We start from the raw sequence: 12209 nt of genomic DNA, 5'->3' as shown, positions 1-12209 counted from the left end.
TTTCGTCACACGCTCAAATATTGTCGGATTATTACAAATGAGGGCTCTACGTCTTCAGAAAGACCTTGACTATCGACTGCAACTATCACTTTCACTCCTTGGGTCATAATTGGCGCACGATAACGTATTTCTGTAGACTTTGAATTGATTCAACTGCGAAAATAGTGGGTAGTGAAAGGGTTAAAACCAACCTTGCCTTGTGTTGTCGAGTAATGAATGCCCAAATTATATATCTACAGCTTCATTTCGATTGCAGTATAATATCATGGATGAAAAGGTTCGACTTATTGCTGCCAATATCGGTTCTGATATTGGCACTAAATGTCCCTTGACTGTAAGTATTACGCTATCACTTCTTTTATCCTGAACAATGACACATTTAGTACTTGGGTTCAGGCTGTTTGAAGTGCACAGCCAGAAGAACGAGAATTTGCGGTGTCGTAACTCTGAGTTTCACGAACTGAATCCATCATGCAATGAAAATTGATATTCCGACCCCGCCCTGAGAGTTCTGGTACACACCATGAATGTGGCATGCCCAGCATAACAATTACCATGTGATATGTAGCGAGATATGCAGTGTGTGAGAAAGCGTCAGTAATCTGTGTGTTGTTTCGTGATATTGTCCTGGAATCACGTGACACAGCTCGACAAGAGATGATATTTCACCTAGCTGCAGGGAGAAAGTGCTATTTGAAATGTATATGGGCCAAGTTTAGCTAAAAAATGTCTTTGCCAAAAAAAGAAGAAGAGAAAAGACGGAATGGAAAACTGTTTTGGCCGAGCAGGTTCACACTGCGCTTCATTCATGAACCGGTGGCCGAAAAGTAAGAAAGGGAAATGCTGCCCAGAGCATCCTGGTGCTTTCCAAGAAAAACTTGGTCCGTGACTTGGTACTAATGCCGTCGATATGCTCAATTGAACTCAGACGGTGAGCCAATTTAATTATGGTGAAAAGCAAAAGGACAAAATGTCCCGAGTTATAATTAACTGTCCACCAACTCTCTCCAGATCATATACAGCCATAACTCGTAACATTTTGTCCGTCTCCTTTTTACCATAACATGCGTAATTCTGTGTCATTATCAGAAATGTTTTCATTGTATTGTGCTCCTCCACAATAGCCACATGTTTGTGTTGGACTGCTCGGAAACTGTCCTGATCTCTTTCAAAGTGTATAAATTTCAAAGCGGTGCTTGGGGCATGTTTAAACTACCTGGGTGCCCTGTACTGTATTCAATAGGTCAAGTAAGGTTTCAAAACCTGTTTAGTGGAATAAAAAATAGACAATTTTCATTCTGTTTTAGCTAGTTGTGACCCATATAATCCACTTGGGAATCTACACATCACGTGGAATGTGGGGAATTTGTCATTTTGTCTCTTTGCAGATGCGGATGGTTCAGGAACAACCCTACCAGCAAAACAAGTAACAGCCCAAAGAAGAGGTCAAGGAATGCCTGCAGCAAGCAGTGCAAGTGCATCTCACTTTTCAGGTGAGGCTAAAAAAGGGACTTCTCCAATGATGTAGCAGAAGCACATCAGGTTCTGCTAACGGCAATAGAATTTTGACAATTTATATTTCAATATTTATCATTCTTGGATCACGTACTTCGATGGGATGTGGTAAAGCTGCCTGATAGTTTTCAATAGTAAGTTAGTTATTGATATCTAGTGATTGGATTGACAACATCTTGACAAAACGCCTTTAGGCATCATGGGTAATGCAATGGGTTTTGTAAATTTTCTTTCGTGTGCAAATCAGATCCCCCGGGTATAACCACTATAACTCCACCAGTGCCAGCCCAAGAAAAAAGTCAAACATCTCAAAGTACAGGGCAGTTCCAACCAATTTCTCCAAAGACCACTACAGATGGATCTTATATTTCTGGTGAGCACAAAGAGGGATTATTCTAGTTTTATCAGGCAGCAATATATTAATCGTGTGAATGCAGGTCTGATTATATTTCTGATTATCTCCACAAAGTGGGCTTGTTCTGCTTGTATAAAGCAGCAGGGCTTTGAACTCCTTCAATCCTAGATAAATCCCCATGTACAATTCTGGAATCCCAGTTACTCTTTAGGATCAGTTTGGAACCTCTTCAATACCTGATTGTGATGGATTTCCAACTGATGATCGTCACAAGAAAGCGTTACTGGAACCTACACATCATGTGTAATGTAGGGAATTTGTCGTTTTTTATCTCCTTGCAGATGCGGATGTGTCAGGCATAACCTTACCAGCAAAACCAGTAACAGCCCAAAGAAAAGTGCAAGGCATGCCTGCAGTGACCAATCCAAGTGCATCTAACATTTCAGGTAAGTCTAAACAAGGAACTTCTCCAATGATATACATGTAGCAGGATCATATCCGCGTGGAAATGGAATCTCGACAGTGTATAGTTCACTCACCACTCTTCAATCACGTAATTCCATGCAATGTGATTAAACTGCCTGATAGGTAGTTACTGATATCTAGTGATTGGATTGACAACATCTTGACAAACCACCTTTAGGCATCAGGGGTAATGCAATGATTTTTTTTAAATTTTCTTTCATGTGCAAATCAGATCACCCGGGTATAACCATACCACCTCCACCAGTGCCAGCGCAAGGAAAAAGTCAAACATCTCAAAGTCCAGGGCAGTTCCAACCAATTTCTCCAAAGACCACTACAGATGGATCTTATATTTCTGGTGAGCACAAAGAGGGATTATTCTGGTTTTATCGGGCAGCAATAATTATAGTGATCGTGTGAATGCAGAAAGGGTTTGCTCCCCACACCGGAGCTCGCGCTATTCCGCCGACTTAACTTGACACTTGACTGACTCACGACTGCCATCCAGAGCACACGAGAAGTCCATCGAACCTTCGACTCGGCAAACCTGCAAGAAAGCACCACTCCCTGCTCAATACACAGTGTTTCGGGGAATTCACCCCTCATCAGTTGAGCTTGTGTGCTCTGGATGGCAGTCGTGAGTCTGTCAAGTTTCAAGTAAAGTCGGCGGAATAGCGCGAGCTCCGGTGTGGGGAGCAAACCCTTTCTTACAAATCATCGCCGAAGTCGCAACCACTACTTCGTAGTGTGAATGCAGGTCTGATTATATTTCTGATTATCACAAAATGAGCTTGTTCTGCTTGTATAAAGCAGCAGGGCTTTGAACTCCTCCAATCCTAGATAAATCCAATGTACATATCTTGAATCCCAGTCACTCTTTAGGATCAGTTTGGAACCTCTTCAATACCGGATTGTGATGGATTTCCAACTGATGATCGTCACAAGAAAGCGTTACTAGAACCTACACATCATGTGTAATGTAGGGAATTTGTCGTTTTTTATCTCCTTGCAGATGCGGCTGTTTCAGGCATAACCTTACCAGCAAAACCAGTAACAGCCCAAAGAAAAGTGCAAGGCATCCCTGCAGTGACCAATCCAAGTGCATCTAACATTTCAGGTAAGTCTAAACAAGGAACTTCTCCAATGATATGCATGAAGCAGGATCATATCCGCGTGGAAATGGAATCTGGACAGTGTATAGTTCACTCACCACTCTTCAATCACGTAATTCCATGCAATGTGGTTAAACTGCCTGATAGGTAGTTACTGATATCTAGTAATTGGATTGACAACATCTTGAAAAACCACCTTCAGGCATCATGGGTAATGCAATGATTTTTTTAAATTTTCTTTCGTGTGCAAATCAGATCTCCCGGCTATAACCATACCACCTCCACCAGTGCCAGCGCGAGGAAAAAGTCAAACATCTCAAAGTACAGGGCAGTTCCAACCAATGTCTCCAAAGACCACTACAGATGGATCTTATATTTCTGGTGAGCACAAAGAGGGATTATTCTGGTTTTATCGGGCAGCAATATTTATATTGATCGTGTGAATGCAGGTCTGAATATATTTCTGATTATCACAAAATGGGCTTGTTCTGCTTGTATAAAGCAGCAGGGCTTTGAACTCCTTCAATCCTAGATAAATCCCCATGGACAATTCTCGAATCCCAGTCACTCTTTAGGATCAGTTTGGAACCTCTTCAATACCGGATTGTGATGGATTTCCAACTGATGATCGTCACAAGAAAGCGTTACTGGAACCTACACATCATGTGTAATGTAGGGAATTTGTCGTTTTTTATCTCCTTGCAGATGCGGATGTGTCAGGCATAACCGTACCAGCAAAACCAGTAACAGCCCAAAGAAAAGTGCAAGGAATGCCTGCAGTGACCAATCCAAGTGCATCTAACATTTCAGGTAAGTCTAAACAAGGAACTTTTCCAATGATATACATGTAGCAGGATCATATCCGCGTGGAAATGGAATCTTGACAGTCTATAGTTCACTCACCACTCTTCAATCACGTAATTCCATGCAATGTGGTTAAACAGCCTGATAGGTAGTTACTGATATCTAGTAATTGGATTGACAACATCTTGACAAACCACCTTTAGGCATCATGGGTAATGCAATGATTTTTTTAAAATTTTCTTTCGTGTGCAAATCAGATCTCCCTGGTATAACCATACCACCTCCACCAGTGCCAGCGCAAGGAAAAAGTCAAACATCTCAAAGTCCAGGGCAGTTCCAACCAATTTCTCCAAAGACAACTACAGATGGATCTTATATTTCTGGTGAGCACAAAGAGGGATTATTCTGGTTTTATCGGGCAGCAATAATTATAGTGATCGTGTGAATGCAGAAAGTGTTTGCTCCCCACACCGGAGCTCTTATATTTCTGGTGAGCACAAAGAGGGATTATTCTGGTTTTATCGGGCAGCAATAATTATATTGATCGTGTGAATGCAGGTCTGAATATATTTCTGATTATCACAAAATGGGCTTGTTCTGCTTGTATAAAGCAGCAGGGCTTTGAACTCCTTCAATCCTAGATAAATCCCCATGGACAATTTTCAAATCCCAGTCACTCTTTAGGATCAGTTTGGAACCTCTTCAATACCGGATTGTGATGGATTTCCAACTGATGATCGTCACAAGAAAGCGTTACTGGAACCTACACATCATGTGTAATGTAGGGAATTTGTCGTTTTTTATCTCCTTGCAGATGCGGATGTGTCAGGCATAACCGTACCAGCAAAACCAGTAACAGCCCAAAGAAAAGTGCAAGGAATGCCTGCAGTGACCAATCTAAGTGCATCTAACATTTCAGGTAAGTCTAAACAAGGAACTTCTCCAATGATATACATGTAGCAGGATCATATCCGCGTTGAAATAGAATCTGGACAGTGTATAGTTCACTCACCACTCCTCAATCACGTAATATCATCCAATGTGGTTAAACTGCCTGATAGGTAGTTACTGATATCTAGTGATTGGATTGACAACATCTTGACAAACCACCTTTTGGCATCATGGGTAATGCAATGATTTTTTTCAAAATTTTCTTTCGTGTGCAAATCAGATCTCCCGGGTATAACCATACCACCTCCACCAGTGCCAGCACAAGGAAAAAGTCAAACATCTCAAAGTCCAGGGCAGTTCCAACCAATTTCTCCAAAGACAACTACAGACGGATCTTATATTTCTGGTGAGCACAAAGAGGGATTATTCTGGTTTTATCGGGCAGCAATAATTATATTGATTGTGCAATAATATTGATCGTGCGAATGCAGGTCTGATTATATTTCTGATTATCACAAAGTGGGCTTGTTCTGCTTGTATAAAGCAGCAGGGCTTTGAACTCCTTCAATCCTAGATAAATCCCCATGTACAATTCTTGAATCCCAGTCACTCTTTAGGATCAGTTTGGAACCTCTTCAATACCGGATTGTGATGGATTTCCAACTGATGATCGTCACAAGAAAGCGGTACTGGAACCTACACATCATGTGTAATGTAGGGAATTTGTCGTTTTTTATCTCCTTGCAGATGCGGATGTGTCAGGCATAACCGTACCAGCAAAACCAGTAACAGCCCAAAGAACAGTGCAAGGAATACCTGCAGTGACCAATCCAAGTGCATCTAACATTTCAGGTAAGTCTAAACAAGGAACTTCTCCAATGATATACATGTAGCAGGATCATATCCGCGTGGAAATGGAATCTGGACAGTGTATAGTTCACTCACCACACTTCAATCACGTAATTCCATGCAATGTGGTTAAACAGCCTGATAGGTAGTTACTGATATCTAGTGATTGGATTGACAACATCTTGACAAACCACCTTTAGGCATCAGGGGTAATGCAATGATTTTTTTTTAAATTTTCTTTCATGTGCAAATCAGATCTCCCGGGTATAACCATACCACCTCCACCAGTGCCAGCGCAAGGAAAAAGTCAAACATCTCCAAGTCCAGGGCAGTTCCAACCAATTTCTCCAAAGACCACTACAGATGGATCTTATATTTCTGGTGAGCACAAAGAGGGATTATTCTGGTTTTATCGGGCAGCAATAATTATAGTGATCGTGTGAATGCAGAAAGTGTTTGCTCCCCACACCGGAGCTCGCGCTATTCCGCCGACTTAACTTGACACTTGACTGACTCACGACTGCCATCCAGAGCACACGAGAAGTCCATCGAACCTTCGACTCGGCAAACCTGCAAGAAAGCACCACTCCCTGCTCAATACACAGTGTTTCGGGGAATTCACCCCTCATCAGTTGAGCTTGTGTGCTCTGGATGGCAGTCGTGAGTCTGTCAAGTTTCAAGTAAAGTCGGCGGAATAGCGCGAGCTCCGGTGTGGGGAGCAAACCCTTTCTTACAAATCATCGCCGAAGTCGCAACCACTACTTCGTAGTGTGAATGCAGGTCTGATTATATTTCTGATTATCACAAAATGAGCTTGTTCTGCTTGTATAAAGCAGCAGGGCTTTGAACTCCTCCAATCCTAGATAAATCCAATGTACATATCTTGAATCCCAGTCACTCTTTAGGATCAGTTTGGAACCTCTTCAATACCGGAATGTGATGGATTTCCAACTGATGATCGTCACAAGAAAGCGTTACTAGAACCTACACATCATGTGTAATGTAGGGAATTTGTCGTTTTTTATCTCCTTGCAGATGCGGCTGTTTCAGGCATAACCTTACCAGCAAAACCAGTAACAGCCCAAAGAAAAGTGCAAGGCATGCCTGCAGTGACCAATCCAAGTGCATCTAACATTTCAGGTAAGTCTAAACAAGGAACTTCTCCAATGATATGCATGAAGCAGGATCATATCCGCGTGGAAATGGAATCTGGACAGTGTATAGTTCACTCACCACTCTTCAATCACGTAATTCAATGCAATGTGGTTAAACTGCCTGATAGGTAGTTACTGATATCTAGTGATTGGATTGACAACATCTTGACAAACCACCTTCAGGCATCATGGGTAATGCAATGATTTTTTAAAATTTTCTTTCGTGTGCAAATCAGATCTCCCGGGTATAACCATACCACCTCCACCAGTGCCAGTGCGAGGAAAAAGTCAAACATCTCAAAGTACAGGGCAGTTCCAACCAATGTCTCCAAAGACCACTACAGATGGATCTTATATTTCTGGTGAGCACAAAGAGGGATTATTCTGGTTTTATCGGGCAGCAATAATTATATTGATCGTGTGAATGCAGGTCTGAATATATTTCTGATTATCACAAAATGGGCTTGTTCTGCTTGTATAAAGCAGCAGGGCTTTGAACTCCTTCAATCCTAGATAAATCCCCATGTACAATTCTCGAATCCCAGTCACTCTTTAGGATCAGTTTGGAACCTCTTCAATACCGGATTGTGATGGATTTCCAACTGATGATCGTCACAAGAAAGCGTTACTGGAACCTACACATCATGTGTAATGTAAGGAATTTGTCGTTTTTTATCCCCTTGCAGATGCGGATGTGTCAGGCAAAACCTTACCAGCAAAACCAGTAACAGCCCAAAGAAAAGTGCAAGGAATGCCTGCAGTGACCAATCCAAGTGCATCTAACATTTCAGGTAAGTCTAAACAAGGAACTTCTCCAATGATATACATGTAGCAGGATCATATCCGCGTGGAAATGGAATCTGGACAGTGTATAGTTCACTCACCACTCTTCAATCACGTAATTCCATGCAATGTGGTTAAACAGCCTGATAGGTAGTTACTGATATCTAGTGATTGGATTGACAACATCTTGACAAACCACCTTTAGGCATCATGGGTAATGCAATGATTTTTTTAAAATTTTCTTTCGTGTGCAAATCAGATCTCCCTGGTATAACCATACCACCTCCACCAGTGCCAGCGCAAGGAAAAAGTCAAACATCTCAAAGTCCAGGGCAGTTCCAACCAATTTCTCCAAAGACAACCTCAGATAGATCTTATATTTCTGGTGAGCACAAAGAGGGATTATTCTGGTTTTATCGGGCAGCAATAATTATAGTGATCGTGTGAATGCAGAAAGTGTTTGCTCCCCACACCGGAGCTCGCGCTATTCCGCCGACTTAACTTGACACTTGACTGACTCACGACTGCCATCCAGAGCACACGAGAAGTCCATCGAACCTTCGACTCGGCAAACCTGCAAGAAAGCACCACTCCCTGCTCAATACACAGTGTTTCGGGGAATTCACCCCTCATCAGTTGAGCTTGTGTCAACATCTTGACAAACCACCTTTAAGCCTAGTTCACATTCGACGCAACGCCAAAGGTACGGGACGTAAGGGCTTGTCGGGAGGGCTGGGGTGAGCTGCAAAATCCTGTACGATTTGTACGACACAACATGCAGCAGTCGTTGCGCCGTTCACCGTCGAACGGCGCGAGTCATAAGGCACGGTCCGTGACGGGGCGACTTTTGGACCTAATTTCTCGTTTTTCGGGACTTCTTTTCAATTATTTCTCCTTGAAAGAAGCTGAATCAAGTTCACAATACTAGTTTTTCGTGAAGACCAAAAAATTAGCCCTCAAAGTTGTGGCATTCAAATAATAGCCCCTGGAAATGATAGAATAGTTCGTCTGTCACGCTTCTGAACTATTCCTAAATACAATAAGTGACATGAGATCTTATGTTGCTAAAATTCAACTCAAGTCGTGCTAGCCATTCTGTGAGTTATCATGGGAAGCACAGTGTTCGAAATGCTAAAATTTTCCAAGTACGAATCGGGAGCAGTCGGCGCACGACGCCGTCTCCTGTTCACACTTGAATTGCAGCCGTTTTGTACGCTTGCGTCCCCGTCTACGCCCATCTACGGTATGAAAAGTTGGATCGATCCAACTCTTCCCGTCGCTTCCCGATCTGTACGGTAGTACGGTTGCGTTCCCTTTCCTGGTGTTCACATTGGACGCCGTCAGACCGTCCCGTCGCTTCCCGTCGATCCTTACGTCGCGTCCCGTCGCGCTCCGTCGAATGTGAACTAGGCTTTAGGCATCATGGGTAATGCAATGATTTTTTTAAATTTTCTTTCGTGTGCAAATCAGATCTCCCGGGTATAACCATACCACCTCCACCAGTGCCAGTGCAAGGAAAAAGTCAAACATCTCAAAGTACAGGGCAGTTCCAACCAATTTCTCCAAAGACAACTACAGATGGATCTTATATTTCCGGTGAGCACAAAGAAGGATTATTCTCGTTTTATCGGGCAGCAATAATTATATTGATTGTGCAATAATATTGATCGTGCGAATGCAGGTCTGATTATATTTCTGATTATCACAAAGTGGGCTTGTTCTGCTTGTATAAAGCAGCAGGGCTTTGAACTCCTTCAATCCCAGATAAATCCCCATGTACAATTCTGGAATCCCAGTCACTCTTTAGGATCAGTTTGGAACCTCTTCAATACCGGATTGTGATGGATTTCCAACTGATGATCGTCACAAGAAAGCGTTACTGGAACCTACACATCATGTGTAATGTAGGCAATTTGTCGTTTTTTATCTCCTTGCAGATGCGGATGTGTCAGGCATAACCTTACCAGCAAAACCAGTAACAGCCCAAAGAAATGTGCAAGGAATGCCTGCAGTGACCAATCCAAGTGCATCTAACATTTCAGGTAAGTCTAAACAAGGAACTTCTCCAATGATATACATGTAGCAGGATCATATCCGCGTTGAAATAGAATCTGGACAGTGTATAGTTCACTCACCACTCTTCAATCACGTAATTCCATGCAATGTGGTTAAGCTGCCTGATAGGTACTTACTGATATCTAGTGATTGGATTGACAACATCTTGACAAACCACCTTTAGGCATCATGGTTAATGCAATGATTTTTTTTAAATTTTCTTTCGTGTGCAAATCAGATCTCCCGGGTATAACCATATCACCTCCACCAGTGCCAGAGCAAGGAAAAAGTCAAACATCTCCAAGTCCAGGGCAGTTCCAACCAATTTCTTCAAAGACCACTACAGATGGATCTTATATTTCGGGTGAGCACAAAGAGGGATTATTCTGGTTTTATCGGGCAGCAATAATTATATTGATTGTGCAATAATATTGATCGTGCGAATGCAGGTCTGATTATATTTCTGATTATTACAAAGTGGGCTTGTTCTGCTTGTATAAACCAGTAGGGCTTTGAACTCCTTCAATCCTAGATAAATCCCCATGTACAATTCTGGAATCCCAGTCACTCTTTAGGATCAGTTTGGAACCTCTTCAATACCGGATTGTGATGGATTTCCAACTGATGATCGTCACAAGAAAGCGTTACGGGAACCTACACATCATGTGTAATGTAGGGAATTTGTCGTTTTTTATCTCCTTGCAGATGCGGATGTGTCAGGCATAACCTTACCAGCAAAACCAGTAACAGCCCGAAGAAAAGTGCAAGGAATGCCTGCAGTGACCAATCCAAGTGCATCTAACATTTCAGGTAAGTCTAAACAAGGAACTTCTCCAATGATATACATGTAGCAGGATCATATCCGCGTGGAAATGGAATCTTGACAGTGTATAGTTCACTCAACACTCTTCAATCACGTAATTCCATGCAATGTAGTTAAACAGCCTGATAGGTAGTTACTGATATCTAGTGATTGGATTGACAACATCTTGACAAACCACCTTTAAGCCTAGTTCACATTGGACGCAACGCCGACGGGACGGGACGTAAGGGCTTGTCGGGAGGGCTGGTGTGAGCTGTAAAATCCTGTACGATTCGTACGACACAACATGCAGCAGTTGTTGCGACGTTCACCGTCGAACGGCGCGAGTCATAAGGCACGGTCCGTGACGGGGCGACTTTTGGACCTAATTTCTCGTTTTTCGGGACTTCTTTTCAATTATTTTTCCTTGAAAGAAGCGGAATCAAGTTAACAGTACCAGTTTTTTGTGAAGACTAAAAAATTAGCCCTCAAGGTTGTGGCATTCAAATAATAGCCCCAAGAAATGATAGAATAGTTCGTCTGTCACGCTTCTGAACTATCCCTAAATAAAATAAGTGACATGAGATTTTATGGTGCTAAAATTCAACTCAAGTCATGCTAGCCATTCTGTGAGTTATCATGGGAAGCACAGTGTTCGAAATGCTTACATTTTCCAAGTACGAATCGGGAGCAGTCGGCGCACGACGCCGTCTCCTGTTCACACTTGAATTGCAGCCGTTTTGTACGCTTGCGTCCCCGTCTACACCCGTCTACGGTATGAAAAGTTGGATCGATTCAACTCTTCCCGCCGCTTCCCGATCTGTACGGTAGTACAGTTGCGTTCCCATTCCTGGTGTTCAAATTGGACGCCGTCAGACCCTCCCGTCGCTTCCCGACGATCCTTACGTCGCGTCCCGTCGCGCCCCGTCGAATGTTAACTAGGCTTTAGGCATTATGGGTAATGCAATGATTTTTTTAAATTTTCTTTCGTGTGCAAATCAGATCTCCCGGGTATAACCATACCACCTCCACCAGTGCCAGCGCAAGGAAAAAGTCAAACATCTCAAAGTACAGGGCAGTTCCAACCAATTTCTCCAAAGACAACTACAGATGGATCTTATATTTCTGGTGAGCACCAAGAGGGATTATTCTGGTTTTATCGGGCAGCAATAATTATATTGATTGTGCAATAATATTGATCGTGCGAATGCAGGTCTGATTATATTTCTGATTATTACAAAGTGGGCTTGTTCTGCTTGTATAAAGCAGTAGGGCTTTGAACTCCTTCAATCCTAGATAAATCCCCATGTACAATTCTGGAATCCCAGTTACTCTTTAGGATCAGTTTGGAACCTCTTCATTACCGGATTGTGATGGATTTCCAACTGATGATCGTCACAAGAAAGCGTTACTGGAACCTACAC

General features: G+C 42.5%; 1 protein-coding gene across 5 annotated transcripts in view; it reads left to right on the top strand.

Annotated features, from left to right (window-relative positions):
• Positions 1 to 1388: 1388 nt before the first annotated feature.
• The window catches only part of LOC135825216 (mucin-2-like), a 39561-nt gene continuing 28740 nt past the window's right edge, over positions 1389 to 12209 (top strand). For 2 of the 5 annotated variants that reach the window (XM_065337955.1, XM_065337950.1), the window contains exons 1-21: positions 1411 to 1493; positions 1763 to 1888; positions 2212 to 2316; positions 2568 to 2693; positions 3348 to 3452; positions 3703 to 3828; positions 4153 to 4257; positions 4509 to 4634; positions 5066 to 5170; positions 5423 to 5548; positions 5890 to 5994; positions 6247 to 6372; positions 7027 to 7131; positions 7382 to 7507; positions 7832 to 7936; positions 8188 to 8313; positions 9399 to 9524; positions 9866 to 9970; positions 10222 to 10347; positions 10689 to 10793; positions 11788 to 11913. In XM_065337955.1, the coding sequence (XP_065194027.1) occupies positions 1454 to 1493; positions 1763 to 1888; positions 2212 to 2316; positions 2568 to 2693; positions 3348 to 3452; positions 3703 to 3828; positions 4153 to 4257; positions 4509 to 4634; positions 5066 to 5170; positions 5423 to 5548; positions 5890 to 5994; positions 6247 to 6372; positions 7027 to 7131; positions 7382 to 7507; positions 7832 to 7936; positions 8188 to 8313; positions 9399 to 9524; positions 9866 to 9970; positions 10222 to 10347; positions 10689 to 10793; positions 11788 to 11913 (2371 nt within the window). In that variant the 5' untranslated portion in view covers positions 1411 to 1453. Of the gene's footprint in view, positions 1494 to 1762; positions 1889 to 2211; positions 2317 to 2567; positions 2694 to 3347; positions 3453 to 3702; positions 3829 to 4152; positions 4258 to 4508; positions 4635 to 5065; positions 5171 to 5422; positions 5549 to 5889; positions 5995 to 6246; positions 6373 to 7026; positions 7132 to 7381; positions 7508 to 7831; positions 7937 to 8187; positions 8314 to 9398; positions 9525 to 9865; positions 9971 to 10221; positions 10348 to 10688; positions 10794 to 11787; positions 11914 to 12209 lie in introns of all 5 variants that reach the window. The other 3 variants (XM_065337953.1, XM_065337952.1, XM_065337954.1) reach the window with 3 other exon arrangements.

The sequence above is a fragment of the Sycon ciliatum genome, chromosome 9, assembly GCF_964019385.1.
Source record: "Sycon ciliatum chromosome 9, ocSycCili1.1, whole genome shotgun sequence".
Lineage (NCBI taxonomy): Eukaryota > Metazoa > Porifera > Calcarea > Leucosolenida > Sycettidae > Sycon > Sycon ciliatum.
Note: the sequence above shows the minus strand (reverse complement) of the source record. Positions and strands in the feature narration are given on the sequence as shown.